The sequence below is a fragment of the Bemisia tabaci genome, chromosome 8 (genome assembly GCF_918797505.1).
Source record: "Bemisia tabaci chromosome 8, PGI_BMITA_v3".
NCBI lineage: Eukaryota > Metazoa > Arthropoda > Insecta > Hemiptera > Aleyrodidae > Bemisia > Bemisia tabaci.
In genome coordinates, this window is record NC_092800.1 from 18664465 (window position 1) to 18680753 (window position 16289).

The 16289-nt window shown below is 38.1% G+C and overlaps 1 protein-coding gene across 1 annotated transcript in view; it reads right to left on the bottom strand.

The window, feature by feature from the left end:
• The window catches only part of LOC109044389 (uncharacterized), a 54719-nt gene extending 40489 nt beyond the window's left edge, over positions 1 to 14230 (bottom strand). The window contains exons 1-2 of the mRNA XM_072303286.1: positions 13843 to 14230; positions 2934 to 3063 (exon numbers count right to left, since the gene is read on the bottom strand). Of these exons, the coding sequence (XP_072159387.1) occupies positions 2934 to 3063; positions 13843 to 14023 (311 nt within the window). The 5' untranslated portion in view covers positions 14024 to 14230. The remainder of the gene's footprint in view (positions 1 to 2933; positions 3064 to 13842) is intronic.
• Positions 14231 to 16289: the final 2059 nt, after the last annotated feature.

A 16289-nucleotide genomic window follows, 5' to 3' on the forward strand; every position in this document is an offset into this window, starting at 1 on the left:
TTGGTCTAGCTGTCGAGGTTCGGATCACACAGCTAAAACTTCAGTTCTTACATCTGAGGTACTTCAGATGTGAGAACCGAAGATTTTCGGATGTGAGAACCGAGGTACTTCAGATGTATGAACTGAAGTTTCAGATGTGAGATCAAAACCTCGACAGCTAGACCTAAAGTGTTCAGATGCTCAATCTGAAAACTTCAGAGATCCATATGACCTAAACTTCGGGTCCCACGCACGAGATTTTTCCTCCGTGTTTAAAGCCCGTAAGTACGACTCCCTCGGCCGGAGTTTTTTTTTTTTCAGTGTACTGTATGAAACGCTGAATTATTGGCTAGATTTGACAAGGACGGAACATTAATTGGGTGACGTAATTGTCTCCTCGGAGGTAAAGATCCGGGCCTCGCCGGCGGCGTCATCTTGTCTGAGGATTATCCGGGCGGTGGCTCACCAGTAGCCGGTAGCGAACCTCCCCGAGGCATCGGCCCCCCGGCCACGGCACTCGCAGTCGCGCTAGCCAGAAATCACCGATTCACGATACGGCCCGCTTAACTCTTCCTGCCCTACGTCCTCATATTTTGCCGTGCTGAGCAAGTTGCCCTCAGAAGTTGCCGTGAATATTTCCTTTTTTTCAAGATTTGTAGACAATATTTTACCAAATTTAATCTAAAATATCTGAAAATAGAGCTGTTGCATATGTGAGGAATTTGCGATTTGTCCGTTGATTCTTATGTAAAAGTTTGCAAGAAACACGATGATGGTGCCACTGGTTTTCTCTGAAATCAACTCCCAAGCTCAAAAAAAGCTCTCAAGTTGAGGCCAAAATGGAGGGGATATCCCACGCTATCATGAGAGTCCACCTCTATATCAAGGCGAACTCTCCATGCAAAGACAGGGAGCAAATACATTAGCAGGGTTGCCGTGTTTTCGGATTTAGAGTCCCCAAATAAAGAGGCAACCCTGTCAATGTATTTGCTCCCTGTCTTTGATGATTTCGTCTTGATGTAGAAGTGGACTCTCAGGATGGCGTGGGATATCCCCTATCCCCTCCATTTTGGCCTTAACTTGAAAGCTTTTTTGGAGCTTGGGAGTTAATTTCAGAGAAAACCAGTGGCACCATCGTGTTTCTCGCGAACATTTACAACAGAATCAAAAATCAAATCGCTAATTCCTCACACATGCAACATCTCCATTTCAAGGAAATTAATGCATAAATGTCGTCAAAAGTACATGTTCAATCAAGGGAAATTTGGAAATGCTTGAATGTTCATACGGTGTTCTTCTTTAGCACAGCAGTATTGCTGACTGCCTCGTTCGAAGAGGATGACGATATTTTTGCAAGAATATTCGCGTAATCGGTTTGAAATATTTTGAAAGTAAATCTTTTAGAACGCACACTGAGGGAAAAATAACCCAATATGGAGAATTTGTAGGTGTCTGAGCCGTGATGAATTTCGTGTTTAAGTGGGAACTACTGAGAGAACTGAACACAAGGAAACTTTTGGTTCATTAATTCAACAATTATTGAAGGACAGAATTGAGCGAAGATCGGTCACCAAAATTCAATTGCTACCCATTTTTTTTTTTTTTTTTTTTTTTTTTTTTTTTTTTTTTTTTTAATAAATCACACCGAAAATGAAGATTTTTGAGGTTCCAAGACGCGTATACTCGTCCGTAGGAGGCCAAATAGGTTAAGGTGTCCGTTGTGAACATCCTGTTCATGGAGCCTTTTCTGTAGGTTTAAATTACAGATCAACCGATATATTGCAAAGCACGCAACGTCACTGCCACACTCGTCGTACGATAAATTATAAAAATTGATTTCCTGTGTAAATGCATTCATCAGCACAGTCGTGGAGCAAAGCGTGAACTATTTCGTCGTCAATATTCTATAAATCAATTCTTCGCACGCTTATTCTGCTCAAGGTCATGTCGAATTATTGCGGACATCCTCTTTCGTCAAAAAAAGTGCGGATATTGTCTATGGATGCTCGGTCTGATACCCAGAGTCAGTGGAAAGAATCGTGTTATATTTACACTGTATTTTGCGTTGAGGAACTACAATTTCTTGCTCATTCGTAAAATCACCTATCTGCATAGCGAAACTAATTGCAGACAAGCTGTTTTTAAAATGAGCCAGGATTAGTAGAACCTTATCGCAAAATGCAGTCCATTTGGAAGCTTTCATTTTACTCAGCAACATAAAGTCCAAGTTCGGTCGACATAATTTGACAAGAATGTGCTGGTTAATTTTTTTGCAGTGGCAGTCTGTAGTAATGAATCACATTTGGGTGCCGATCTTTGACCTGTTTTCGACTTCTTCTCTTTTAACTTGTACTAATACATAGTATAGGAACTCCGCAGTATTTAGCTGAATCTTTGAACTTCGCGCAGAGTCTTTACTTGTAAATAACTAAGTTACAAAGTTGAATATAGATTTTGACGTCTGTAAAACGTCTTTTCTAAACTGCAAGACATTAAAACCTTGGAATGCGCCCGAACAATGTTCGGTCGAAAACTATCTTTTTGGTATTTTTGGTAATACGTGGAGAAGAATAGAGAAGGAAAGTGAAATTCCGTGGATGTCAATAGTTATAGATTTTGTATGATTCATAAAACTCAACAACATGAACTTAATATCTTAAGAGCCTCTAATGAGACGCGATTACAAGTTCACTGCAAAAATTACAACTTTTTTGGGGCATTTCTCAATTGTTTTTTTTTTTTCAACTCGGTGCAGATTATATACAGGCACGCACCAATTAGAATTTACGTATTCTATGTAGATCCACAGATGTTTCATAATAAAGTAGCTATGAAACACCAGAGGCTTTTAAAGTTGATAAAAGTTTTCCTTTCAAATATGTTCGCTTGTTTCCTAGTCTTTATGAAGGTAAAGTGAAGAATAGGACAGGAAAGAGAAGAGATCAAACACTCACCCAAAAGCGTATGCATTACACATCTCTCGTTCGCACTCAATATCACATTGCCGTAGACTTTTTGACATTACTGATTTTGAAATATCGCTCAAATTTAATTTTTTACCTATGGCTACTCGTTCAAAACACTCTGCAAAAAATTAAAACAGAAAAATCATTAAATACTAATTAAAGTCAACAATCTAATATTTTCAATAAAAATTTTGGAGTGGGTACATAATAGAACGGCAAACAACGGCCATGCACTTCAAATAAATATTTCAGATATGATATATCCTTATGTTTATTGTCTTCTGTTCTTCGTTAAGTTGATTATTGCCCACAGACACCAAGAGAATCGAAAACATTCATGCTAATCATGCTTTAGAATTTTCAAAAATTCAGGTATCAAGGTCCGGAGTGGAATATTTTCAGCAAATCCATTCGTCAGATCCGTGAGCATTTGCCACCATCACCGCCCTGGTAAAAATTGGCAGTAGAATCTGTGTTCCAAAATACCATAGACTTAAAGCCGGCTGTAAGATTTCCAATAGCTTCTGTAGCCGGCTGTAAAATTTCTTTTAGCCTTTTATAGCCGATGGCGACTAAGCAACAGCCAGACGATAAAGTTCATGCTAAACGTTACTAAATAAGGATACTAGGACTTAATTAGTTTTCGGACCACCGCTCTCTTTTTGTGCCGTAGTATCTTGATTTATTTTGCGAGGAATGTTCCGTACTTTTGAAGAATGCCTGTCATTCTTAATATGTTGGAGCGCCTTCAATTTCTTATGATACTGTGCAATACCTCAGGTGTGAAATAGTTGCTTCAGACGCCGTGGCACGCTGCGGTGCGGCGGGCGGGCAGAGAGCGCGAAACGCGCTTAACAGGGATACTTCACGCGTTGCGCAATGCGTGAAGTATCCCTGTTAGGTTTGTAGGCGCCAGTGCGTCGCCGCTCCGCTTTGTGTTAGGCTCTAATATTTAATCATGCGGAGTCAGCGTTTTCCAACTCATGATTTTGAAATGTTTGCACACTCTGTATGGATAATTTTCATTTTAATTGATGAAAAAAAAATAAGTTTTAAAGGAAAATATAATTTGTGTTTTGTAAATATTAAGGTAGTTCCGTATCAAACTTAATGATTTCCAAAGCACACAAATTTCTACACAATTTCTTATAGTCTTTTATAGTCAATGGCGATAAAGTGTAAAGCCCGGGGATAGGAACTATAGCCCGACTGTTCACTTTTTTATAGCTTTGTATAGCCCGGCTTTATGATTTGCTCCGCTTTCTACAGCCAGCTATATGATTTTCAATAGCCTTCTTTAGTCTGCTATAAGAACTCCTATAGTATTTTGAAACGCAGCTCCTATCGCTCATTTTTACCAGGGCGGAATTTGAACCTGGAGCTTTCAAACATACTGTTATACGATATCGATTTCGAGGCGCAGACATAGATAATTGGAAACAGTCCTTAAGACTTCATATTCAATTTTGAAAGAAAATTGTTGGTACCGCAGGAATTTTTCGATGATTGATCTAGAGACCGACATTCCGATTTTTCCAAAATAAGCCACGGAATGGTCAAAATTTAGAACACTCAGAACTGCTGAATTGAACACTTGAATTCTCGTCAAAGCTGCGCTCTTTAAGATCTCTACCATTAACCGTGGCTACTCCTACACTGCCGTGCTAAGGAAGAACAACGTATGAGCCTTCAGACCCTGCCAACTTTTCCTCGATAAAAATCGAATTTACCGGGAAAATTGTTAATATTTTTTTTTCCCAAAAATTTCAGACAATTTTGTACGCAATGTAATTTAAAACATCTGAAAATTTCAAAGAAAAATGTGCAGAAATTTCGTAAAAAATACACATTTTATCGAGGGAAATTTGGCAACTCTCGAATGTTTATACGGCGTTCTTCTTCAGCACGGCAGTACAGTAGCTGAGCAACACTCAAGAAATAGTTACGGGTTATATAGATTTACCATAAGTTCCGGGCTCAGAGGCCGTAAGGTTCGGGTACTGGAACCGAAACTACCATTGCTCCGGGTCCTACGCCCGGAACTTTCGGCCTCTAAGCCCGGAACGCAGACTGCATGTCTATGTAGCCGAATTCCACACTGGAAAAAAAAAAAAAACACATTATGGATCTAGAGTCCAGACTCTTGAAAACATTGACAAGAAAACGGACTCTTGATTCAATCAGATTTAAGCTTAAATCAAAAGGAAGTCCGCTCAAAAGAGGCTTGGTTCTTGATTTAAGCTTAAATCTGATTAAATCAAGAGTCCGTTTTCTTGTCAATGTTTTCAAGAGTCTGGACTCTAGATCCAATGTGTTTTTTTTTTCCAGTACGGAACTTTCGGCCTCTGAGCCCGGAACGCAGACTGTATGTCTATGCAGCCGAATTCCACAGCCGGAGTTTTATTTCAGGGTAGAATTATCCGGGAAGAGGCCAGTGTTTGATCGACTTCAAGCAACTTTGAAACTGAGTATTTCAATTTAATTCATTGCCAAAATGATCATGGAGCACGATGAAATATCCGTCCTCCGCTCGTTTGAGGTTTAATTAGTAGTTCTACCACTCGAGCGTCTCAGGCAAAGCTCCAAGAACAATGACAGATATCCGAGGAGCACTGAGACCTTGCTGTGAGTTCATGCGTTAGGATTATCTGGCGCATATCTAAGAGGACATCAGGTAATTATCTCATCAGCATATTTTACGAGTATCCTCTGCCATTCTGTGTTACACCGCTCATCGTGCCTAGCTGTGAACTAGGGGGCGTTGCCATGGTCCCTGGACCTACACTGCCGTGTTAAGGAAGAACGCCGTATGAGCATTCGAGAGTTGCCGAATTTCCTCTGAAGAAATGTTTCTTTTTGAAGAAAGTTTTGGATATTTTTTCCCAGAAATTTTCAGGGACTTTCGGTAAAATTGCGAACAAAATCATCTGAAAAATTAGTAGAAAACTATTCAAAAATTTGCCTGAAAATTGGTGATTTGCCGGAGGAAATTTGGCAACGTCTGATGGCTAATACGGCGTTCTTCCTCAGCACGGCAGTACACTGTCATGCAAAGGAAGAAAGCCGTAAGAGCTTTTGAACGTTGCCACATTCCCTTTGACCAATCACAAATTTTAGAGAGTACTGGTGAATATGTTTCTTCCGATTATCGGAGGATTTCGTTCGAATTTTAATCTAAAAAGTCTGGAAACAAGGAAGAATATTCTTAACTTTCTTCAAAAATAAATATTTTCTGATGGGAAATTTGGCGACATTCGAGTGCTCATACGGCGTTTTTACTTAGCACGGCAGTGCAGGAACATTTTCGTGTATCCTCATAATCTTCTTTTTCAACGGGACATTAGACAAGGTCTACATTAGAAAACACGTGACAGGTTTTCTTTCGAAATTGTGCGTAGAAAACTTAATAGTGCAAGAAATAGTACACAAAAAAAACCTGAATGATCCACCTGACAACACAAAAAAATACGCTACAAAGGCTAAAAACAATCAAACATAAAGCCTAGCACGTTTCGGGGAGGTTCGACCCGGCACAAAGCATAATATAAAATTCACTGGTAAAAAAAACCTCTTGGACCAATGCCGCGGTACATTGACTAAATAGTGCAGTTTCTTGTCGCCGGATTTAAGAGTCTTGAACTCTTGTTTCAAGCGGATTTTGCATTGATTCAATTCAAAATCCACTTGAAACAAGAGTCCAGACTCTTAAATCCGGCGACAAGAAACTGCACTCTTGAACCAAGAGGTTTTTTTAACCAGTTTTATACAAATCAAGAAACCCCTTTAAACCCCCATTCATGATAACAAATAAAAGGAGAAAGTTTACCATAAAGCCTTTTTTTTATCACGAATGGGGGTCTAAATGGGATTCTTGATTTTTATAACTGCATTAAATTTTGGATTTTTGTCGAGGAGAACACCGAAACGTCCCAGGCTTTCTGTTTGATTGTTTTTAGCCTTTGTTGCCCATTTCCTAGTGTTTTTTAATTAGCTTAATGGTGCACCGAGATACTGGTATCAATTTGCAATACGTCTGGCTTTTCTTGGGATCTAATCTGTAATCATACGCTGCTACATGCCCAGCGACATCTCATTCGCAACACATCGATTAGTAATTGCGCAAGAATATGACCCGCCACTCGCGAATAGCAAGTTTTGTTTTCAGTTGTGTTCCCGTGATCATCATAATTGATTTTTAAACGCCACTGTTACCAGCTTGTAAGGAGAAACGGTGGATTTATTCTCACGATGAGAATACACTTTTACACAGCGATGTTCCCTTTAGAGTCTTCCCTTAGAGACAAGTGCAAGAGGATCTATGGATCGTATTCGATAGTGGTTCGATGTATCGTTTGGTCCGAAACAATAGAGCATAACCTCAAACAAGACTTTCAGGACTTAAGTTAGAAAGCTGAAAAATAGAAATTTTCTAACAATTTCACTTTTCATTGCGATATACCTAGTGCTCATAAGAATAAAAAAACAATCGCAAAAATCCCGTTCCTACAGATTACTCGATTGACTATTAAGACTATTTTTACATGTTGAACCAATCGATATCTATAAATCTTAGCGATAGAATGCCTGCTTAATGTAGGTATATTTAACTCGATCCATGGGTCTATCACACATGTCACTGGCTCTTGCCTGGGTGACTGAATCTCGCAGCTCAGCCATTTAAGTGCGACATTTTCACCGGCGGCGGGCTGATTATTATTGAAATGGACAGATCGATAAACAAAGAAGACACAGGGAAAATGAAACGATCCTATCGGTGGAAAAGGGTGGTTGTATTGGACAAAGGAGGTAAGAAATAAACTAACTAACGGCAATCGACAAAAAACCCCGCAGCTAGTTCATAAATTTCCTTCTTAGCCTGTAAAAATCACCAGTTTCAACTGCAATAGAAACGAATTCCATGTTACACCTAGAACCAAAGGAAATCAATGATGAAGTCCGCCTATAATAGCAAAAATAATTCCGATTGATAACACATCATGACAATGAGCAACAACAAAGTAAGTGTCTTGTATATAAAGAAACGTCAACAGAAGAATTATTACCCAAAATAATCCCAGTCAATCCTCCAATTGCAAACAAAATTAAAATCCCTGTAAATCAAAGGAAGATCTTCAAACTTAAAAGATTTGGCAGTAGTTCAGCTTTACTAGAGGAATCTGCTCTATAACTGATGGTCCACGATTTCCCCCATTTTATCAAAGTCGCATATTTATAAATCGCTGTCAATAATACATTTTAAAGTAATTTATATTTTTTATCAAAATTAAAAAAAAATCAAGCAAATATATAATTATTTGAAAGTTGAAGTGGAGCTCTCATATATTATTAAAAGTTATTCAATACCATTAAAATACAATTTTGGAATTAATCAGTTTAAAATTTTAATAAATAAAGTGCCTGAGAAAAGGCTTGAATTGGACTCCATACTTCCTATGTCTTCTTTGTGTATCAATTTGTCTATAAGTTTCAATCATAGTAGTGCAAAGGTCCTGTAATTTCAGTGGCACTCCTCACTGGAAAAAAAAAGAATCTTAAATTTGCCGCCAAGAAGTATTGCTTCTTAAATCTAGAATTTTTCTGGTGAATATAAGCTACTTTTTTGCTTAACCCAAGCATTATTTTTCTTGTATCAAGAAAAAATCAGCTTAAAGCAAGAAAAAAAAGTTTCTTGGCGGCAAATTCAAGAATCATCATGCTTGATCCAAGCTATACTTTTTTTTCAGTGCTGGAGAATCTTAAAGTTCTCTTTGGAAAATAAATTGGGTCGAGAGAACCGATGTGATCAGTCATCGGATGACAACTTTCATTCCAAAGAAAAATTAAATTGATTTATGTAAGAATACATCAACCGTTTGTTTATCATACTTCATGAAATTTGTTGGTTACTTTTTCTACCCGTGCGTTAAAGTCTCCGACAAATTTTCAAGTAAAATCTAATTTCAGATGCACAATGTTTGTCAATCAGTTGCAATAATCAGCCGGCGGCGGGCCAAAATGCAACTTTGGATTAATTAAAGTCAGATTTTAATAAATAAAGTGTCTGATAAAAGGATTGAATAATTGTGCTCCATACTCTCTATGGCTTCTTCGTCTATCAATTTGTCTATCAATTTCAATAATCAGCCGGCGCGGTGTGACCGTCAATGCTAATCGAGGCGTCGATTCGTTGCAATGGTCACTGTATCGATGCGAGCAAATATCCGGACCCAATCGACTGATGTAACTCGATTACGCGGCGAATCAAGCGTCGCAGCGCTGCGCCTGCGTGGCCCCGCTAAGCAAGAAACTCGTAACTCCCGTAGAAACTTTCCGCATATCCGTTGTTTTTCGGATGCACGGCTGACGCTGGAAAACGCAGTGACACGGCGACGCGTCGTCAACGGTCACTCCGATTGCATCGCCCAGAAATAACCCTGGTTTTTAACTCGAATGGATTTTCACGGAGGTCTGGCAACGAGAGGGTGTACATACGAGGTTGATCGGTAAACATAGGTGTCGGATTTGATGTAGAAATAACTCAATGATAATTTTTTTTTTTAAATCGATGCTATAACACTTGCAACTACCTTATCAGAAGCCAAAGCAACTGATTGACAAACATTGTGCGTCTGAAATTAGATTTTACTTGAAAATTTGTCGGAGACTTTAACGCACGGGTAGAAAAAGTAACCAACAAATTTCATGAAGTATGATAAACAAACGGTTGATGTATTCTTACATAAATCAATTCAATTTTTTTTTGGAATGAAAGTCGTCATCCGATGACTGATCACATCGGTTTTCTCGACCCAATTTATTTTCCAAAGAGGACTTTAAGATTCTCCAGGAGTGCCACTGAAATTACAGGACCTTTGCACTACTATGATTCTTCTTTACGATAATAAAGGAGCATAAAAAAATAAACTTTGTTACCAGAATATTCATGCGTTGCACTGCTGAAATGGACGATGAATAGATGCACATTAATAATAGTGAATTGACGCCTCGATTTGCTATTTCTGAGAAAAAGTTGTTCGTGTGAAAAAAGAGAGCAGTCAACTCTGAATTTATTACTCGGACGTTTGGCAACCGGCGCGCTATGTGCGGGTGTAAGAATCAAACTGCCCACAGTCGATCATTCCTATTTCCTAACGAACCGCGTTATTTCGTCATTAAATTATTTTATTTGTTCTTGCCACGCCGGACTGTCCACTACCAATTTTCTACACAGTCACTCTCGCTTGATATATCAATTTCTGGATTTCTGCACGGATGTTTTCTCTCTGCTCATCTCGTGATCATTATTATTCACATGAAAACCGAAAGGATAAAGTTTTTGGGTGACCTCAAATATATCGTTGTCGTTTTTATAGTAGAAAAACATTAGCGCATAGTACAGACATTTGAAATATAATTGTGATTTAATGTAAAAATATTACATGCTTTTTCTACAATAAAATGAAAATAGTTTTATATTATTTGATCAATTAATGCCGTTTTTACCAATCGATGAGACAAGTTTTAAGTATCAGTTAGATAGGCATTTTGCAATGCAAATAAATATTGCGATAAAATGGAATAAAGCTGTCCCTTCAGTCAGCAGCTAGGCAACATATACAACATTTCGATGCAGTAGCAATAACTTTACCATAAATTTGCAATGTTTTACAATCTGTACTATTTGGATTACCTGCAATAATTGAATATACTCTATTCGTTATATTGCTAAATTTTGACAAAAAAGGCAAAATGTTGCTCTTTTCAAAAAAATAAAACTTTATAAACTTAAACTTTTGTGTTAGTTTTCAAAGTAGACTCCTTTGATGCTTGATAGGTAGCTCGAACAATGAAGGACGTTCAACCGGAGGGTATTTTCAAATTTTTAGTTCGTATGGAATGTATTTAAACTTTGTATTTGCCATTTTAAGAATTCTTGATACACGCCCGATTTTCAATAAATCATCTCCTACTCAAACGGATTGAGTAAAGCGAGACGGAAAAAGAGTTGACTGTAGAATAAATTGCGGACTTTTCAAGAGAATGTTCCGTGTGTGAAAGTTAAAATACTTTAAATTGACAATTTTTATTACGAAATATATAAAGTATCTCTATATTTTTGAATTTGTAAAATATTTTTAGACATGGTAGGTACTACATGAAGAACATCGTGCCATTATTACACAAGAAAAGTCCGATTTAAGTCGTGTATTTATTATTATCTTTTCAACCAAACTAGAATCAAGGCAAAATGAGGCTGTAATATTCAGAATTAAAGTACTCACGTAACAATATCATCCCTCTCACGTTGCAAGCTAGAATATGAATATTTAGTCTGTAAAGAAATAAATCGCACAGGACAGAGAGGTCCTTTTAAGACGAGAGACAGAAACCCGACTGGCAAACTAATTATTTCGGCGGATGCCAGTTCCTAATTTGAGTTGACATTCTTCTAATCGATCGATAGAAAACTGATGGACCACGAAATCTCGAGAAAGATCCTTGACAACTCTTCACGGACCGATAGGTAAACCGAAACTCCGGTTAAGGAACTGAGACTCTCCGAAATGGATAATAGTTGTATAATTTTAATTAAAATTGAAACAATGCTATAGCAGTTGACCGTTGAGGTTTGTATTTTAACTTTTGTGCTAAAAAATCTATAAGGCACATGCTACTTCTGCCCGGAAAGTAATGACACATTTACATGGCTAAAGCGCGAAATCACGTATTTCCATAGCAGTGTTTCAAAATGTCTGCTCCAATTCTATTTTTTTTTTTTTTTTTTTGAAGAGAAACCGTCAACTTTATGAATTGAAATTAGTTTTAATGTGAAAAAAATAATAAACATGTAGTTGCTTTCAACAACAGCATCGAGTTGCATGAAAAGCTAGTAATGCATGGTGGTCCACTAAAAACATGTTTTTTTACGATCATAAATAAAAATATTTACTACACGAGTGCACGTGTAAGAAAAATGTAACACAGACATGCAAACGGCATTGATGATGGAAAGCTTTGAAAGAAGCACGGAAAAGTGTTGTCGAGAAAATTATAAAAATTTAATGCGTTTTCTCAGGGACGATTCAAATGTCGTGTGAGGCCAAAGAAGGTATGTGCTCGAACAGTAGCTCAACACAGCAGACTGCTAGGTTATTTCAATAACCGTGAAGCTGCACAATATTGTATTCGTCCTGCACTATTTTTGCCAGTATTTTTACGTATGAAGTCATGAGGTATCATGAGATGTTGCTTTATTATCTAATCTTTGCCTGTGAAGCTACTATTAGAAAAAAGTTTTCGTTTCATCATCTATTGACTTTTCGTGCAAACTTCAGTGAACTTTCTCCATAGCGCGAAGCAAATTCCTCAAAATTATCAAAGGAATCCGCACAAACGTTCTCACGTAAAAAATTAAATTGCCCAATTAAATTTGGCAATAGCTGATGTGGCTTGGTTCCTATCTGTTAAACGCGGTTCAATTATGTTTGTGTTTTTGAACCATATGCGTCTTACGGTAAACTTTGAACTTTACGACGTTGTAAGTTTCCGCATGTTTTATCATTTTGGAGGAAAACCATATGTATAATAAATTTTACTGAATTATTTTGCGAATTTTCTGTACTAATTTTAACTAAAACACAGAAAATTGCAACGAAGCATTTTGATTAGTTTTCCTCGAGGAGAATGAAGCGTAATCAAAGATTCTTAAAAGTCGCAAGTAAGCTAATGATTCATTCTTCCACCTTTTTTAAACATCGGTGATCTCTTTTATTTTTTTATTTTTTTTTTTTATTTTTTTGGTAGATGTTTGATAATGGGGGGTGAAATGACCCCGAAAGGTTCCAGACTTTTTGTTGTTTACTTTTTTAAAAATTACAGCTGCGGGTATCAAGGCTAGAAAAGGACACATTCACCAAGATGTTTCAGCTGGAAACGCCGCATGCAGCCATCTTCAGTTACATAAAAACACGTATAAGAATTTAAAAAATAGTACCAGGTTGTACCATTCTAAACAAGACCATGCTCTGAAAAAATAGTCTTCTTTAGGTGTCACCTGGACCCAGTTTATCAGAAAGGAACCAACTCACATTTTCGAAAAAAGTTAAGAATTTTTTGGAGTTCCACTAGAGCCGTATATTTTCCCCTGCCAAAAACTGACAGTCGGAAAACAGGAATTAGTCTGTAAAAAGAGGGGTTAAAGTTTATTTTCTACATTGAGCCTTATGCAGGAGTAAAACTTCAAACCCCTTTTTCTCAGTTTCAAATTTATGAGGGCTGGTTCCTTTCCAGGGTGGCAAAATTTCATGAAAAATAAAATCTTGAAATTTCACGTGAAATATTTCATCAAATTTCAGAAATTTATGAAAGATATTGAAAAATACTGGTTCCTTTTCATGTTTCGCAAAACGTAAAAATTGGGACCTTCTCTGTTTTTGCGTGTTTAAGTGCGGGTTGCATCCTCTAGCCCCTGAAAAATATGAAAGATTTTACAGCCTCGTGAAATTTCATGAAATATTTCACTGACATTTGGATCGCGTTTAACAGAAAGGAGCCAAGTCACATCAGCTATTGCCAAATTTAACTGGGCAATTTCATTTTTTAAAAGAGAACGTTCGTGCGGATTCCTTTGAAAATTTTAAGGAAATCTCCTCGTAATATCCAGCAAATTCACTGAAATTTTCACAAAAATCCGCACAACCATTTCCATGTAAAAAATAAAATTCTACAATGAAATTTGGCAATAGCTGATGTGGCTTTGTTCCTTTCTGCTTAACGTGGTCCATTTCCAATCTTTCATTATTTTCTTACGTTTCATGCCACCCTGTTCCTTTCTAATGAACTCGGTCCACCTGTCAGTCACAAAAGGGCAGAAGTGAAGACGAAAAGTCGAGCTTACCGTTAGTTCCTAAGTCGAGCAAAGATCCAAAAGCGTGCACTAACACAACCACGTGATTCACAAGCACGAAACAGTGGGCGATTCGGATCGCCTCCATAGCCATAATGTTATCAACTGAGGCGCGGCGAGCGATACTGATGCGACGCAACCATGCGCGAAAACATGGAAACGTTGGGAGCATTTAGCAAAACGCGGCAAGAAACCCGCGCGCGCCAGCGAGCGCTCGGACACTCGCAGGGGTCCACGCGCGCGCGTCCAACCATATCAAAACACCATATGACACCATGCATCCGAGCACGGATCCTCATCCAGCGCGGTGTGACGTCACGGTTACGATTGACGTATCGATGAACGTGGTGTGAACAGAATCACCGTATAGCAAAGACACTACAGTCCTGTGTTCACTCGTCAAAATGGCGTGAAAATGGATGCTCAAAGTGAATCGAAAAATACGATCTGTTCAGGATTGTTGATCAAAAAAGAGTCGCGTCGCTCTATTTTGAGATGCAACACGCATCAATCACATCAAGTCCCGACTTTGAGCCACGTATCGTTGAAACCGATTCACTTTGAGCTCCCATTTTGGCGCCATTTTGACGAGTGAAGACAGTGCTTATACGGACGTATTTCTGCTAGGAGGAACTAGCGACGCGTCGGAAAGGTGAGGTGTACTCGTTTGTAAGTGAGGGCGATTCCTCTTGGCAAAATGGAAGAGGTGGGTATAAATTCGATTGGAAAATGAAAACGTGAATCGATCGACAATAATTAAAAAACCAGTGGCGATTCGATCGACATGAATCGATCGAAACACAAAAACTTGAAGCGATCAAAGTGAGTCAACCAAAGACTGTGAATCGATCGACGAATGCGTGAATCAATCGACAAATGCAAGAACCGATCGACAAAATCCATGAGTCGATCGAAAAACCCGTGGATCGATCGGTAAATCCGAGAATCGATCGACAAATCGGTGAGTCGATCGAATTTTGTCAATGGAATCACGTCTTTCGACTTACCTTTTCTCGTTTCAATCGATTCATGTCGATCAAACCGACATCGGTTTTTTTAGCAATTTGTCGATCGAACCAGTGTCTCCCTTATCAGAAAAAAATGATAATAAATACTCCCGAGTAAGCTCTTTAAGCACTCTTAGATAAAGCAATAAAAATTGGCTTACACATTCTCGATTGACTAAATGTCTAAATTTTGAAAAAAAACCTAATATGACTATTAACAGCCCAAAAAACTCCCCCATTTTATTCGAAAATCCAATCAAAATTGGTATAACGCACATCGAAAACGTTGAAACACACTCGCGTGAAAAGAGAGTATATTGCCGTGCTAAGGAAAAACGCCATATGAACCTTCAGGCATTGCCAAATTTCCTCTGGCAAATCACTAATTTTCAGGCAAATTTTCAAATATTTTTCTTCCAATTTTTAAGATAATTATGCCTCTGATTTTATCTAAATAGTATGAAAATTTCAAGGACAAATATTCACAATTTTCCTCAAAAATAAACATTTTATCGTAGGAAGTTTGGCAACTCTCGAATGTTCATACGGCGTTCTTCCTTAGCACGGCAGTATAGAACGCGACACAACTGGCGGCAACCAAGTGCATCGTTCCCTGCATGAAGGAGGAAATAACCAGCACCGACGAGTGTGAAATGTCACGTTTCTACGCTTCATTTTATGACTCAATCAAACAACAAAAAATGCCCACAGACAAAGAACTGTGCTGCAGTCCTCATTGTCTTTCGATACCGCCGCGTGCAGGAAAGTGCATCAGAGCGAAATATGAATCGCATGCAGCAAATACGCAGAGCACGTATAAATAATTTTATATAATTTTTGATCTTACGCGAGACCCAGAGATTTTAGAGGCCCCAATTCAGGATCCACTATCTCCTAATAGACTAAAAGTTACCATTGGAAGTCAACGTCCAGATTCGCCCAAAAATGCAGGCTAGGGCGCGTTCATAAATCGTCATATTCCGGCCTAAGTATCACAAGCGCTTTGTGATGTTTAAATATTTCCGACGTCATTTTATTTTTTCACTGAGAATTTTTCAACGAAGCCGTCCGAAAATTTCACTAAATTTTCATTGTGCTGCCTATTAAATTCAGTGAAAATTTTCGGACAGCTTCGTTGAACAATGTAAAAAAATAAAATGTCAGTGGAAAGTTTAAACATTGCACGCGGCGTTCGTGATACTTTGGCCGGAAGTCGACAAAGTGGGTTTCGCTCCACGTAAGGCGGCACAGAACCTTGTTTATTTTCCTAAATGTAAGTTAAAGTCTCCAAGTAATATTTATTAAATCGATCAGGGATCGCTCCTAACTTACGTAATGCATTTTTTTCCAGGAATATTTTACTCTCTCCCACCCCCTCGTAACGTTTTTGAGACGTAAGTCCCTATCCTATAAAAACACGTAAAAACAAAA